This window comes from Seriola aureovittata, chromosome 12 (assembly GCF_021018895.1).
Source record: "Seriola aureovittata isolate HTS-2021-v1 ecotype China chromosome 12, ASM2101889v1, whole genome shotgun sequence".
Classification (NCBI taxonomy): domain Eukaryota; kingdom Metazoa; phylum Chordata; class Actinopteri; order Carangiformes; family Carangidae; genus Seriola; species Seriola aureovittata.
In genome coordinates, this window is record NC_079375.1 from 17,401,489 (window position 1) to 17,417,755 (window position 16,267).

The following is a 16,267-nucleotide window of genomic DNA, read 5'->3' on the forward strand; positions in this document are numbered from 1 at the left end:
AGCTAAACACATAATTCTCTTGTTCAGCAAAAAACAAATGATTGGTTTGTGCAAACACTGATCAGTCACTTACAGCATTGAGTGCCTGGTACACGGAGAGGGCGTTCCTGTTCCTCCTGGTATGAATACTGGAGAAAATAAAAATGTACATTAATAAAAGAGTTTAGCTGGTGACATAGAAAGATTTTAAATTCCACACTACATAGGAGGATATTCTGATGGGTGTGGAGGGAAGCAAATTTATTGTTAGATTTTATTTTGTAGTGTGTAATATACTGTTCTCATTCCACTATGTTGACATATTCCTAAAATGTGAGGATATGCTGGGGTATTAAATCAAACATGATGATGGCTTACATCTTGGTCCCTCATGGCATTGAGTTGCTCCAGTTTTTTGGCCCAGTACCGTGCCTCATCCTCTGGGATATCTGAAAACAACAAGCCACACAAACTCAGGTAACAAAAACAGGTCTGATGCAGCTCCACCTGTGTCACTTGTACCAACTCTTTTAACAGTTTTTCCTGAAACTTTACTTCAACATAGCTTTGTCCCATGTAATAAATTCTACCCATATGACAACAGAGTAAGGAATAACAACCCATTTGCAAATATTATTTGACCCAGAACACAGTGACATTGCAAATTGGCCTTTTTACTTACAGCCCTGAAGCCATACCCCTATAAATAGGCCAGGTTCACAAATTGAGGAGTCAGGTGTACAACATCGACTAGAGGAAGGGGAAACAGTATGAAAATGACACCTAATCAATACCTAAAGGAACCCACTTTGATCACTGAGAGGGAAAGGACACAAACACTCCTCTCCCCCACAGCCTTGAATACATATCACTGAAAGGTAGGTCAGGTTAATTAATCAGCCAGAAATTATTGGTGTTCATATATCACTGTTTACTGTGTAAATATACAGACACACATAATTTATTCAAGTCATTTCCCCCCTTTCCTCGAGGGATGATGATTTCCTATAGTTTTCTCTCCCACCTATTGACGATTTTTGATTTTGATGTGAATATTGATTTCTCACCGAGAGGCAGTTCAAAGCGTGTGTCGAGCAGCACCAGGTGGAGAGTTGGATCTTTGGTGCCACAGATCTCATTATCAGACATTATGACCTGAGAGTCCAGTGTGAGCCACTCCCCTGGACCTTCCTGCATACAGAAAGACACATAGATGACACACAAATAACATGCAAACAGGTCCAACCAGCATCACTGCTGCAAGTCCCTTAAGTATGACTGAGCAGGGGATTTCTTAAGGGCTTGTGGTTAGTGGCAAACCTCATTTGACTGTCGGATGCTACGGAGGGGAATCCACACAGTGCCAACCATGGTGTCCCAGATTAACCCTTTGTTCCACACCTCTACTGTAAGACCCAGGTCCAGGCGGTTAATTTCACTAAAAGAGAAAGAAAGGTTGAAAGGTTTGAAATGTAACTGACTTGGTTGGCAGTAGCTAAGTACATTGGCGCAAATACTATACCTACATAGATTCGGAGGTACTATTATTTTACTTGCCTATTTCTGTCACTTTATACTTCTATTCCACTACATTTCAGAGGGAAATGTTGTACTTTTTAGTACAATTCCTTTATCGGACTGCTATAATTGCTTTACAAATTAATATTTTACATAAAAGATAAGATAAGCTTGTAAAATACTGTGCATCATTAAAGATTAAACCAGTGGTTCCTAAACCTTTTGGCAGTGCCTACTTGTCAAGGTTCAGATGAAATGAGTTGCTAGCAATTAAACAGTTCCAGGTAAAAGTATCTAATAATGTAATATGATATTATATGATAATCATTCAGGGCCCATTTCTTTGCATGATGAGTGCTTTTAATTTGTCTGACACTACTGTGCTGTACTTTTATTTTGAATGAAGGACTTTGACATATAATGGAGTATTTCAACACTGTTGCACTGGTACTTTTACTTGGGTAAAGGATCTGAGTACTTCTTCTCCACCACTGTTTAAAGATAAATGCTAAACACACACAGGCAGTCAGGCACAGTAATTACTTGTGGGCTTCACTGTGACAAATATAAGACACGTCTCTGTGGGAGCAATCCTGAGAGAATCTAACATAAAGCATTTACAAGACAGCAGGAAGCAGGACAGAGAAAGAGAGAGAGAGAGAGAGAGAGAGAGAGAGAGAGAGAGAGAGAGAGAGATAGAGAGAGATAGAGAGATGAATAAGGGGAGGGAAGAGGAAACGAGGGAAGGGTGTGAAGAAGGCAGTGGAGGAGGTGATTGTATCACATGCCTGGAGCAAGAAAGTAGGAACTTTAATTAAGAAATAGGGGGACTGGATTTCCCGTCTCAGTGGTGACTCCTTTTAAGAAAAGTGCCTGTTTGATTCATGGCAGTGACTGAGGGGGCACAGTCATTCAAAGGCAGTTTGAAGGAGGGGATGAGTCTCTCTCTGCAGCCCAAACATTATATAACACAGCTTCACTGATGCAACCCCAGTACAATGCTCAACGCCTCCAAACATCATACAAATGCACAGGACTCCGCAGTCAGCCTGCTTGCTGCATCCCACATGCTAAATGATTCTCACCATTTATCGCCCATATGCTGCTACACTGTAAATATCACACTGGATCACTCTGTATGCCATATAATAATGATTTGATGATTCCGATATTCTCTGAAAAACAAGCTCAAACAAAGTCATTTAACTGTGAGCAATGCTGCTAATGATGCTTGGAGAGCAGAAATAAAAAGGACAGGGAAGGGGGAATATGGGGAAAGGTAAGGTTGAAATGGGGAGAGGAGGAGGAGGGGCTGAGCAGATGAAGATCAAGAAGCTGTGTTTAGAGGAAGCGACAGAGAAGAGGGAAAAAAGGGGTTGGAAGGGAGCCAAGGTTGAGAATGAGGATGAGAGGGGCAGAAGTGCCAAGGGAGAACAGATGAAAAAGAGGATGAGGCCGTTGTTGGAAGCGGAGGTGTGGATGCGGAGAGGAAGAAACAATACAGGGATAAAGAGCGCTTGGGATGGAGGAGTGAAAAAGAGGGTAGGGAGGATGGTTGATATAAAGTAAGTGATTAAAAAAGAAAACCATAAAAGCACTCAAGCAGCTGAAGTGGAGAATGAGATGAGAAGATGAAAAGAGAATGCAGAGGGAGGAGCATGGGAGAAGGAGATACAGAAAGAGAAGAGAGAGTTTTGTAAGAAGATGATGAAGGACTCACAACATGAAGTCTTGCTCCCAGCTGGGCAAGTTGCCCCTGACAGCGATGGTTGTGCTCTTCACATTTTGTACCTTTAGAGTCACATAAGTGTTGAACTTCTCTGTTAAGGAAAAACGAATGAAGAAATGGCTGAGTTAAAATGAAACATCTCTGCATCTATACAATAATGCGCTCCCAGTCAGCCCTGCACGTATGGACATAGACACTGTATTCTATGCATTATCTGACTTCCAATACCTTCATTTCCATTTATGGCTGCAGCATGTTATGTGTCCTGGGTCTGCTTAACGATTTATGTCACGTAACAGCGAGTCTCTCCCCCTGTGTGATCTACCTCTTTCTATTTCAAAGATCCCAGGTCTTACCTTGGGGTCCATCCAGCTTGGCTTTCTTCACTGTGGAAACACAGAGAGAGACAAATTCACACACAGGAATGCCATCTGTTTTCATTTCTGAACACTCTTGTGTTCTCTGTTTTGGCTTTTACACAGAGAACAGACAACAAGAGGGTACTCAAGATAAATTAAAACACAGTCTGTGAATTTTAATATACCACCTGAAACTAATGAAAATAACTGTAAAAACACCATATAGAATAGGAATTCTAGCACATTTGAGACATATTGTCCAGTCACTCCATTAACAGCATACACATTCACATACTACATGAGTGTTGACTAACAAACTAAAATTGCAACTATGCATATTTGGACTAAGTGCTCTGTCTTTTTTGCCATAAGGTCCAGACATGTTGGCACTAAGTGTGGTGGCAAAACATAGAAGCACACAGTGCTGGAAAAACATGGACAGCTTTCCCGCTGTGTTTCATCCGTGTGGGACACAGAAACAGAGAGTGCAGTATGTCTACATGCAATACAATGCTACAGCATAGCACAGATTTAACAGACAGACATGCTCTTTTATTATTAATAGGACATTTTTATTAGCAGGAATTCTAATTATAGTCATTGTAGATGGAGTGTAAAAGCAGGTTTAAACCATTTCATTATTTAGGATTTTATAATGTAATATGTCCAAATATAAGGGCCCAATTTTGTCTGCCAACTTTGGGAATGTCTTTATTGTACAAGTATTCAAAGAGAAAATTTCCCACCTTTATAAAACTCGATGTCTCAGAGGATTTTTTAGTGTATTTTCAGTGTACAGTTAAAGCCCAGGCTCTCTCTGCAGCACCTCTTTACCAGCTTTGACGTAACTCACACATACATTTTTAATGCTCTACTACCCGCTGCTTTCCACCCTACACACACACTTGCTCCAGAAGATCCCCACAACACACTGCAGGTTTGTACTTAGCATACACACAGGTTTTTATCAGTAAAATGCAAACGCAAGCTGAGTATGTTATGTAACCAAATATTTACTTTTATCACCTCTTGAGAAATGCGACATGAACACCAATCCATGACTTTCCTCAAATATTCTCCAAAGTCGACATCAGAACCAGTCGCCATAGTAACCACAACAAAATGAAAAGTTGATATAAAATTGCACTGAGTCAGCAAGGCTCTATTCTATTTTTTTATTTTAGTTTGTATTTCTCACTCCTTTTACTTCATATTTCTTTCATATTTCTTTCATGCAACAATACGTACACACTCTAAATCTGCAGCTTTAGTGCCATGCTGTTATATCAGTATGAACAGAAGCGCACACAGACACACAGACACACACACACACACACACAATCAACTGCAGTGACTCACTCATCCACCTGCAGCAATGATAAAAAAAATATAAATCTCTGCCTCCATTCATACCTCAGCAACTATAATGTCAACTCAATGCATGCAACACAGATACATGTAAACAGATACATGTTGTGTGTTTGCTTATTTACTAAAGCTCAATTTCAGCTCAGGCACGGACTCAACATCCTTTTGAAATCAAGTTCAGTTTTTAAAACAAAAAAATGTAATAATTTAATATAATATTGAGAAGACAAGAATGAAACCAAGCCATGTCATCATTGTTTTGGCAGACAAGATCAAAGCCTGCTTCTTGCTGTGTTTCAGTTTCAACACCAAAACAGCCCTGGAAATATATCAGTTCATGAGAAGGATCAATAAAAAAGGAATTGGATTTTCGACAGTGGAAAGCTGAAGCTTAATAATAGCACAAACTCATAAATCTCTCTGACTGGGTGAGTTACGATGAGAAATGTCCACAAGCCCCACACAAACAATATTTTGTCACAAATGCATGTATCTAAGCAGACAACAGGACCCTAACACACACATACTGTAAATTTACGTGCCTATAACTCATAGGAAATAAGTCTGTGAAGGGCTGTAACATTGGATCAATTGGCTGAAATGTAGGTTATGGGTGAGTAGCCTAGATTCTGAAAATGAGGTCAAAGCTATAGCAATCTATCACCATCTGATTAAATTACTTACAGAACATAAAAAATCAAAGTGTGGCTGGTATTTTATTCTTCTTATTCTTATTCTCAGAGGATACACAGCATAATCTCTAAGACCCAATAGTAAATTGTGTGCAATGCCTTCTTGTGAGCAGAGACTTCATTCAGGAAGTACCTCTGACACAGCATACTCTGGCTTATGGGAACTCAGCAGATTGCCAAGAAAACAGAGACTTGACAGGGGATCAAGCAAACCCTTCAACTTGAACTGTCAGAGAATGTAAAGTAGGGAGTTGGTGAGCTGAGTTCAGCCATCCAATGACAAAACCAGGCTGACATGTTTCAGAGAGACATTGCCTTATTCTGAAGGATCATATATACACGCAGATCTGCAGCAGTCTTTGCAACTGCTGACAGAGACATTACACTCCCTGATTTAGTGTCCAAATCAAGACAGGGAGAAAACTGCTCGTGAAAGTAAGTGGGATATCTGCAGAAAAAGAGGCCAAGTTTTTCAGAGTTAATCTGTATCTGTGTCTGAATTCTGCTTTGTCGGCAGATGCTCCAAAGAAATGCGGCCTATTCAAGAGGCACAAAGTACTGTGGAGGCCAGAAATAGCTCCAGTCAGGTAAGCATGAATGATGTAACAGGAACAGAAAGAAGGCTCTCTGCCAAGTCTCGTAGTCTACGACACTGACAGCCGCAGCCAGTGTTTATGAATGAATAACACTCAGGGTCTTAATGACACCTGGGACTGACTCAGAGCAGGAACAGTCAGTGGGTGGACCTGGTGGGACTGAATAAGGTGGGGTAACATCTGTAATGGGCCTTAAGTATGGAAGGATGGAAGGTGACTTTGAAACCCCCCTAACTTTCCTCACAAAAAAATATGCAAATATTCTGATAAATAATATATAATACATATGAAGGTCAATTTTCTAGCAAATATTGGTAATTTTACTTCTTCCATTATGAGAGTTTTTTTAGCTTTATATTATGGCTTACTCTACCAATTGTTTTCTCAACAAATCAATTATTGGTTTGGACTAGAAAATGTCAGAAAATGGTTAAAAAAATGCCCATCACATTATTCTAAAGCCCAAGATGATGTCTTCAAATGTCTAATTTTGTCCTATCAACTGTCCAAACCCCCAAAATATTTAATTTATTATCAGACAAGAATACAACACGTAAAAGCTGAAACCAGATATTTGGCTTTTGTGCTTGATTTTGTGATCAATTATCAAAATAGTTGTTGATTTAATTTTCTTTGGATCGACTATCCATTCATCCAACTGGTGGCATTTTACACTATTTTCTGACATTTTCAATTTAGAAAATAATCAATAATGAAAATCAGTTTTAGTTGCAGCTCTAATCCAATTCCAGGTTGATAGTTTTGGGTTTATAAGTGAAATCAAACATACTTTTGAGGGTCCTCCTGCTTAAAATTAAATCAAATGAGGGTAAATTGCACAGCAAAATCTTGCTGTCTGTTATTCCTTTTTATTTCATTTTGAGTTAACATAAGAAAAATTTTTGCAGTTATGCTGATTCAACACCTATCTATCAAACAAAAGCATCAAAACTTGTCCTGTCTCTCTTATCTTGGGCCGTATTCCTCTGCACCCTGGATGTGAAGCTGGAAGTGCATTTACTTCATGAGAAATCACAGCAGATGCTTATTCATCGCACTGACAGGCAACAGTGTCAGCATCAGGTGCTTTCAGGGAGTCTGGTGGGAGGAGGTGACGCATCGTTTCAGGGAAAACGTTGAGAAATGACGCGCACCTCCAGCCGGCTGCGAGTATTCCCTCACGACTACAGCAAAGCGGCAAAGCGAAGGCTGCATGCGGTGCGGCAGCGGCAGCGGCAGCGGCAGGGGCTTTTCCTCGTCCTCCTCCTCTGACTACCCACGCATGAATGAACAGAGTGGATGACACACACACACACACACACACACACACACACACACACACACACACACACACACACACACACACACACACACACACACAAACATTTACACACAGCAGCCGCAACAGTACTCGCTAGGGGAGGAAACAGCGGTTTTCATCCTCCATGTAGACATTTATAGAAACTCAAACAGCCTGTGAATGTTTGCTGGTAGCACTAACAGTCACGACTGGGCTAGCCTGTAGCAATTTATCTCTTTTTGCTGTCAGATAAATCCTCCATACAAGGCATCTTTACTTAAGGCCAAATAGTAAATTCAAACAAACATGTCATTCAGCAACAGTGTCGTTATAAGTATCCCAGTGGCAACCCCCCATTAATGTAAGTCGAGCAGAGCTGGTGTATGATTTAATGACTATTCAGCACAAACCCTCCGCTGCTGCTCGGGCTACACTGACTTTTCCAAGGAGCTGACAGCCCGCAGGCTCTACCTCTGTCAGACAGCTGGTGCATTTAAACCGTGAGCAAGTGATACTTCAATAACATCAAACACAGAGGCTTTCAGTGCCTCAACAGCTTCGTCTCTTACCTCCCACACAAAGCAGGGACATCTCTGATAGCGGCGTGAGCGTCCCCGGCTGTCCTCTGCTGAGTGCTCCGTGATTTGTTTGGTCAGTCCGTTTGTCTCCTGGTTACTGAGAAAAATACAACTCAAACCGCCAAACCGTTACCCTAACTGGTAACGGAAACAAAACAGCATCGTGTCAGCGGCGTTCGTCTGTTTCTCTGTGGAGCTGTTGCTCTTTCAGCAGGACAAGACACACAGGAGTGAAATCCTCGCCCCCCTCTTCTTCCTCCTCTGCATTGCCTCAGCTCTCCTCCTGTTCAGTTGCTCCTCCTGCGCGCACAGCCATCTTGTTTCAGCGGCAGTACCCACCGCGCGAGGACAGCTCCCCCGCGCCGCGCCGCCCTGACGTCACGATTGATGAGTAGCAGGCAGGGGTTTGGGGAAGCGCGGGGAGGTGGGCCTCACGGTGGGGTGGACGGAGGAGACGGGAACTGGATGGCTCTGAATTATTATCAGTAATACACTCAATGAAATGACGCCGAGGAATTTAATTCATTGTTTTCAGTGTTACAAAGCATCTCAGAAAAGTTGTCTTTTTCTCGTATTATCCATTTGTAGATATCCAGTAAGCCTGGATAATCAACCCATCGCCCCAGACATCCAGGGCCCCAAGCTCCAGGTATAATTTGTTTATTGCATTGATGGGATATAACTAAGTACATTTACTCAAGCTCTGTTCTGAATTACAATTTCTAAGTGCTTGTTCTTTACTCAGGCATTTCCATTTTATGCTTCCTTTGGCTACTTCTACAACAAAACAGTTCAGTGAAATATAGTAGCCTACTTTTTTTTACCAGGGGCAGAGCCAGACATATGTTCGGGCGTTAGCTTAGCCCCATCTTAAATCTATATACAGGGGACATGCTCCCCCAAGGGTTTTTTCCCCATTCACAGCAGTTACATGCACTATTTACTGTATCAAGCCATTTGTACATTATTTGGGAAGAACATGATAGTTCTCCAGGAGATCATACAGAGCCTGCATCATATTTTGAATCCAATTGTTCTCTGTCTCCATCATATGGAAACCACAACACAACACATGATGACAATGACTAATTTTCACTACTGTCACATAAAAAGAAGAAAAAATTACATGATGTTAATATTTTGAATTTATAGGCCTATGACATAGGTGGGGAATGAATTTGGCATAAACAGCATCGAGTGGAGTAGCGTTCACAGATTTAATGTTTAGATGACAAATCCAGACCATAATAATATGTGCTGAACTAACTGAGCAGTCATGGATCCACAACAAGGCCAAGCAAATGTCTTCAATACTCTGAGCTGGGGCCAACAGAAGAACATTTACTCTAATGATATTACATTTCTTTAAGGAAAAGCATCATAGGATAAACAACATGGACATGTACTGTAATATTATCATACAGTATTTTATTTGATCTACTCCTGATCACTCTGTTCTCATTTCCTCCTCTTCAGCTCCACTCATCTATTACTGGAAATGCCCTCCACTCAAAGAAAATATAAAACAAAAATAGTTTTAATATTTCTGTCCATAAACTGAAGATGTAAAAATATTAAAAGCATATCTTATTCTCTTACATCTGCTCCACTTCTGCTCTCCTTTCCTCCTCTTTTCTTAATCCTGTGCTGTCAACACTTTTTCATCTCCTGTCTGTGGAGGTAGATTTGTCTAAATGATATTTGTGTGAATAGATTGACAATCAGTGAGTAAATGTGTAATCTGTAAATATAAAACAAATAAATTCTACTTACTCAAAACACTGGTAAATGGCAGTACCTTTACTTATTATACAGGACAATGCTAACTGATACAACTGAACCCATCAGTATACAGGGTGAGCATGTCCAGCACTAGGTGTGAGTCAGTATGTGGGCAATGTGAGCATATCTTGGTGTTTGTTTTGCCACACTGACAAAGAGAGGAAGTGATATGGAGAAAGAACTTGAGCTCTCCAGAGGAATGGAGACCATCAAACATGAATCCCATAAGTGCTGAGTCTGTCAGAGGATGACAAGAAACAGAGATGGTGCAAGTGGATATGATGAAGTATCAAAAACAAAGGAGAATTATTTCCAAAGAGTCTCACTGCTGCAAAGCAAAACATTGAGATGAAACACACACAATGTTCAGAGCAGCCACTTAAGGCTTAAGAGATGCAAAGAGTGTACATATTAAACTCACAGTATACACATATTAAGCTAAACATAATAAAATACTGCTGTGGCTCTGAATCGCAGCTCATAACCCTGATATCCAAGTATATCATCATCATCATCATCATCATCATCACTGTAAAAGATACCATGCTTTATATTGTCCAAGGTCTTTACACTTTACTATTTAGATTATGTTTAGATTAATGTTAAAAAGCCATAAATGGGTTTATCTTGTAAAAAAAATTATCTTAGTTCCTTAAACCTCAATTTAGCTCCATACATTTTAAGCTTGGGGTAAAATTTGTCTTTGTGAAATCAAGCGCAATATTTACTCACAAAGTATCACAATTTTTCACTAATATTATTTTTGTTTTATTACAGCAGGAGAGAGTGCACTGCAGCTGCAAAACCATGCAAACATTCATTTCGAAATCATTTACTATCAGTGATGGTAATGACTGCAATATTGAATAGTTATTTGTTCAATAGTGGGTCAGTGGTTAATAGCATGATAGTGTCAAATGTCTCCTTACCAGTCATGTTTAATGATAGCTTAAATTTACCGGACAGTTATGTGGCAGAGGTCTGTGTGATCAGGGCAATAACAGGCTGAATATGGGCACTAAATAGTCTGGACTCAAATGCCTGTTGTGTTCCAGTAGAATAGCCTAATCTGCACAGGTTTTACACTGTTCTCCATGGACAGATTTTAAACAGGAACTGCCACAGCAACGCCTTAACCATTATTGCAAAAAGTTTGCATTTTTGCGATAATTAATCATAAACAGGAGCGTGTTTATGCTTGTGTTATAGGAAAATATACCTCCTGTGCAGGTGGAGAGCAGCTTGTATTATCAGTAATAAACGCCAGGGGGAAGCAAAATGAAGCTATGGCTGTCGAGACTACTAGATATACACAAAACGATGAAGTGTGTTGTTTACGCCTACGCTAAATTCAAGATGGCTGCTGGAGACAACAGCGGCAGGCCTCCTTGCCTTAATTTCTCCGGTCCGGGTCCTTTGGGAAACAGCCAGCCCAGTAACAGCGTTTTCTCCATGCCAGCATCCAACGGCGGAGCGGTCGGTGCGGCTGGGGGAGCGCAGGGAGGAGCGAGGCGCCCCAACCCGCAGCTGGGGCCTGTCGGCGGAGACAGCAACGGTGTTTCGACCGGAGCTCCGCCGACTGCGCAGAACTCCCTGCAGCAGTCCGCTGCGGCAGGTGCTGCGGCAGCCGGAGCCATGGCCACCCCGGCGTCCAACATGGCAACCGCCGCAGCGTCAAACGCCTCCCAGGCGGCAGCACCGACCGCCACTCCGGCAGCTGCGTCTGTGCTGGTGTACCGAGAGCCAGTGTACAACTGGCAAGCAACGAAGAGCACGGTCAAGGAGAGATTTGCTTTCCTGTTCAACAACGAGGTGCTCAGTGACGTTCATTTTTTAGTGGGCAAAGGAATGGGGGTTCAGAGGATACCTGCACACAGGTAAGAGGATTAACTGCAGTATGAACAACATCCAACATCAGCTAGCTAGGTCTGAATGTGCAAAGCGAAAACGCCTGACCTCTGTGTTGTTGTTTGTTGTTGCTGTGACTGTTGACATTGTCAGGTTTGTTCTGGCCGTGGGGAGCGCAGTGTTTGATGCGATGTTCAACGGTGGGATGGCGACGACCTCAACGGAAATCGAGCTTCCTGATGTGGAACCAGCTGCTTTTCTGGCGCTGCTAAAGTAATGAGGCGGAATGTGTGTCATTTAAACTGATGATTTGCATGTCCTGAAATTGGACGTGTATCAGTATTATTATAGCTGTTGCTATTATTATATCAGCATTTGGATAGCAGTAATAATTGGCAGCTAAATAAGCTCGGATGATGCAACATCAATCCATTATGATTATTATTCAGTTGAGCATTCAAATCACTAACATAACACAATGAAATTTGGCTGTCTTGTTTAATTTGTGTATCTCCCACAGGTTTCTCTACTCTGATGAAGTCCAGATCGGGCCTGAGACAGTGATGACCACACTTTATACAGCTAAGAAGTACGCAGTGCCAGCCCTGGAGGCTCACTGTGTGGAGTTCCTCAAAAAGAACCTGAGAGCAGACAATGCTTTCATGCTACTTACACAGGTGAGTTCCCTGAACTCTCAATGTCGACCTCTTCTTGTCGTATCAGTGTAACGGGAACGGTTTTGTCAACATCACTGCTGAGACACAAACACATGGATGCAATTCACATTCACATATCCACCATCATGTCACAGATACGCACGTTATACACAGCAGTTCCTCATGGTGCAAATCCCTCAGGGGGCATCAGATGTCCAAGACGTTCATGATCTGTTTTGCAGTTGGAAAAAACTGTTGTCAATCGTGTACATACTTCACTACATACAAGTGAAAAACTCTACAGGCTCTTACAACTTGAAGATAACAACAGAGAGGCTAGACATTTTTTATTTTTGCTGCCTTGAACTTTTCATTCTGGTGCATATTTACATGACTCCACCCCAAATAAAACTTATAGTAGTTATTTTTTCTGCCACACAAAACTTATTGAATCAACACTCTTTTAAGTGAAGTTATTTACAAATGCATTTCTTAAACTGATGTATAATTTTTTTCAGGCACGGTTGTTTGATGAGCCTCAGCTTGCCAGCCTTTGTCTAGAAAATATTGACAAGAACACTGGAGACGCTCTCGCTGCTGAAGGCTTTACAGACATAGACTTGGGTAATGTCTCCTCGCTCACAATGAATCTTGCCATTCCTTTGACGGCTGTTAGTTGCAACATGTATCTCAGACTGGCTGCCTAGCTCACCATTAATTTGTATCGCTTGTTACTTTAGATACATTGGTGGCAGTGTTGGAGAGGGATACTCTGGGAGTGAGGGAGGTGCGTTTGTTTGGAGCTGCGGTGCGTTGGGCTGAGGCTGAGGCTCACAGGCAGCAGTTGCAGCCCACACCCGAGAACAAACGCAAAGTCCTGGGCAAAGCTCTCACACTCATCCGCTTCCCTCTCATGACCATCGAGGAGTTTGCTGCAGGTGAATGACAGCACAGTAAACCAATGTTGTTTCTTTTCTTTTTATGTTTGCACTGCTCTCTCGCTCTTTGTTGATTCTTCTCTCTCCCAAAATACAGACTTCAGGCTCTGATCTTTGTCTTTTGGTCCTGTCATGTGCCTTCAGGTCCAGCCCAGTCCAGTATTCTTACTGACAGAGAGGTGGTAAGTCTCTTCCTCCATTTCACAGTAAACCCAAAGCCCCGTGTAGATTTCATCGACCGGCCTCGCTGCTGCCTCCGCGGGAAGGAGTGTAGCATCACACGCTTTGGACAGGTGGAGAGCCGCTGGGGCTACAGTGGAACAAGCGACCGCATACGGTCAGTGAAGAGTATTTTAAAAAAAATTAATTACAATCTTAGCCTCTTTGCAAAAATAGACTCTAAATTTAAGGAGATATCATGAAATATTAATTAAATTAAATCAATTATTTACAGACAAAATTGTCTGCCAAGATAATTACACTATAGTCAGTGAAAACGAGTCTGCTCTCACAGTTTAACCCAAGAATGAGAAAATAAAAGGCACCATTCTTTCAGTATACATTACACTGGCTGTATTTACACATTTTTCAACTTCAGCATTTTGTATTTCCACAATTTTCTCCCTTGTCCACTCATCCACTACTCCATCTGCAGTAGACACTCAATAGTCATTTCAGACACTAAATCATCAATTAGTATCATCACTGACAGGTGTACAGTCACAGCACCGGAATTTTCACATCTATGAAATATGGCACATTGCATTGTGGGATTGTTAGCATGTAGTAGTGTACATGTCTTGGATATTACTTTTTGTTTCCATTGTTGGAATTTTTGAGAGCACTACATAGAGTATGAATTTACACACATGCAGAGTATTTACTAGCCCCAGTCTTGGTAGACAATATTGCCAAAAAGTCATTATGGATGAAAACTGTGGTCTCGAATAGACCTTTTCTTTCACAGGAAATATTTTGTCTTGTTGAAGCAGGAAAAGCACAGGTGTAGCTACTAACATTAATGATGTGCTCTGCTCCACTTAGGTGCCCCAGTTTGCAGGCTGGCTCGCTGTCATAGATTACTGAGACGTTTAAAAGGACCAGTCATCGTTAATGTTATTAGTTTCACACATGCTTTTCCTGCTTTGACAAGTCAAAGTGTCTAATGTGAAAAAGGTCTGTTTTCTTAATAGAAAGCTGCTTTGGGAGACAAAATAATATAACACACCATAATGTATATACAATTGTACCCAGCTCAGCAGAGTTGCATATGAAAACCTTTATTAATATGTTCCTGCTCTGTTTCCTCTCAGGTTCTCAGTAAATAGGAGGATATTTGTGGTTGGGTTCGGCCTTTACGGCTCTATACATGGACCCACAGACTACCAAGTCAACATACAGGTATGGACCCTAACCCCACAGAAATGTTGTGTCTAGTTTCACTGTGTGCAGGTGTGCTGTATAACATATTTCTGATGTTTGTGACTACCCTCTGTTCATGCAGATAATTCACACAGACAGCAACACGGTGCTGGGCCAGAATGATACAGGCTTCAGCTGTGATGGGTCAGCCAACACCTTCAGAGTCATGTTCAAAGAACCGGTGGAGATACTACCCAACGTCAACTACACTGCCTGTGCTACACTTAAGGTCTGGGAAGTGTTGTAATAATAGATACACGATACAAAACATGAAACTTATTGTACTACACTGTTTAGCAGTTGGTAAAATTGTGTATTTTCCTCCTTAATAGTAATATTAGATAATCCAACTTGCTACTGTGCAGTATGTATTCACTTTCTTTGTCCGGGTTGCAGGGTCCAGATTCTCATTATGGGACTAAGGGAATGCGAAAGGTAACACATGAGTCATCATCCACCGGCACAAAGACCTGTTTCACCTTCTGCTACGCAGCAGGCAACAACAATGGCACTTCCGTAGAGGACGGACAGATACCTGAAGTCATCTTCTACACATAGTCACCTCTGACATCGCAACGATCTTCCATCAAATGTGACAACCTGACACCAGCGCAGGGCCACACCTCAGCAGCCGTACTGGGGACTAATCTGTCAGACATCATACTGTTCCCTCCATATAGTGCACTACTGTTGGCCACATGGGAAGACAAATAGCTGTGAGGCGATGTAGGTCACTACATGGGGCGTAGCTTGTCATTTGAGATGCTGTCTCTCTCTTTCTTAGCGGCTTCCTTTTATCCCTTTGTGTTGTAGTGATGTCAGCCTCTGAAACAGACATGACTGTAACCGACTCCACAAGGGAAGGAGAGAGGGAGGGAGGAGCCTCTTAGATCATTCACAGTATCCATGTCACTGCTGTGGATTGATGGCATAAGGCTTGACACTGAATTCTACTTGAGCTGTACGATTCCCCTTCCTGTACTCCACAGCATTAGTGCGAAGGAGAGTCGCAACTGTATGAATGTACAGTCCATCAGATTTGCCAAGAAAAGATCCTCATCATTGTCCAGTACAGACCAGCATTTCCACTCAGTTCCACATCAGCTGTAACTTCCATAGACTCACAGACCTCATAGTCTTTATGAACTCTTGGCGAATTTGAACCAAACTAAAAATTAATCTTAACAATATGATTATGGTAAGCATAATTTTTGGGTTTCTACATACAATACAATCTGTGATATCTTGTGTCCTTGCTTGGTAGTTGCCTATACCCAAGATACCTTGCACTTCTTGGCCTTGCATATGTTCATTTGGTAGTTCTATGGATGCACACTGACTCTTCAGATATGTTTCTTTTCAGCTTTGTTTTAAAAAGTGTGGGCGGAAGAGCTTTCCCTCATGGTGTGGAAGTTAATGGGTTGTATATTAAAGTGGCATTTATTAACATTATATATGTAACTTGAAATAACTATTGATTAAAGAGTGAGGAAAAGGATCAT

General features: G+C 41.5%; 2 protein-coding genes across 2 annotated transcripts in view; one reads left to right on the forward strand and one right to left on the reverse strand.

Moving 5' to 3' along the window:
- The window catches only part of LOC130178599 (protein unc-13 homolog A-like), a 32,210-nt gene extending 23,744 nt beyond the window's left edge, over nucleotides 1–8,466 (reverse strand). The window contains exons 1-7 of the mRNA XM_056390971.1: nucleotides 8,111–8,466; nucleotides 3,583–3,612; nucleotides 3,218–3,317; nucleotides 1,300–1,417; nucleotides 1,047–1,170; nucleotides 358–428; nucleotides 74–128 (exon numbers count right to left, since the gene is read on the reverse strand). Coding sequence (XP_056246946.1) covers nucleotides 74–128; nucleotides 358–428; nucleotides 1,047–1,170; nucleotides 1,300–1,417; nucleotides 3,218–3,317; nucleotides 3,583–3,612; nucleotides 8,111–8,132 — 520 coding nt within the window. The 5' untranslated portion in view covers nucleotides 8,133–8,466. The remainder of the gene's footprint in view (nucleotides 1–73; nucleotides 129–357; nucleotides 429–1,046; nucleotides 1,171–1,299; nucleotides 1,418–3,217; nucleotides 3,318–3,582; nucleotides 3,613–8,110) is intronic.
- A 2,740-nt stretch (nucleotides 8,467–11,206) lies between these two features.
- LOC130178595 (BTB/POZ domain-containing protein 2-like) lies at nucleotides 11,207–16,263 on the forward strand. The gene is made up of 9 exons (XM_056390968.1): nucleotides 11,207–11,778; nucleotides 11,903–12,022; nucleotides 12,270–12,426; nucleotides 12,924–13,029; nucleotides 13,146–13,343; nucleotides 13,488–13,680; nucleotides 14,657–14,744; nucleotides 14,848–14,994; nucleotides 15,162–16,263. The coding sequence occupies exons 1-9, from the start codon at nucleotides 11,222–11,224 to the stop codon at nucleotides 15,321–15,323; spliced, it is 1,728 nt and encodes a 575-aa protein (XP_056246943.1). The 5' UTR covers nucleotides 11,207–11,221; the 3' UTR covers nucleotides 15,324–16,263.
- The last annotated feature ends 4 nt before the right edge of the window (nucleotides 16,264–16,267 follow it).

Excerpts from the sequence above, each read along its gene's own strand:
- LOC130178595 (XM_056390968.1), top strand. The coding sequence starts at position 11,222 with ATGAAGTGTGTTGTTTACGCCTACGCTAAATTCAAGATGGCTGCTGGA. Across the intron at positions 12,023-12,269 it reads GCTTTTCTGGCGCTGCTAAA|GTTTCTCTACTCTGATGAAG; the intron begins GTAATGAGGCGG and ends TATCTCCCACAG. Across the intron at positions 13,681-14,656 it reads GGAACAAGCGACCGCATACG|GTTCTCAGTAAATAGGAGGA; the intron begins GTCAGTGAAGAG and ends GTTTCCTCTCAG.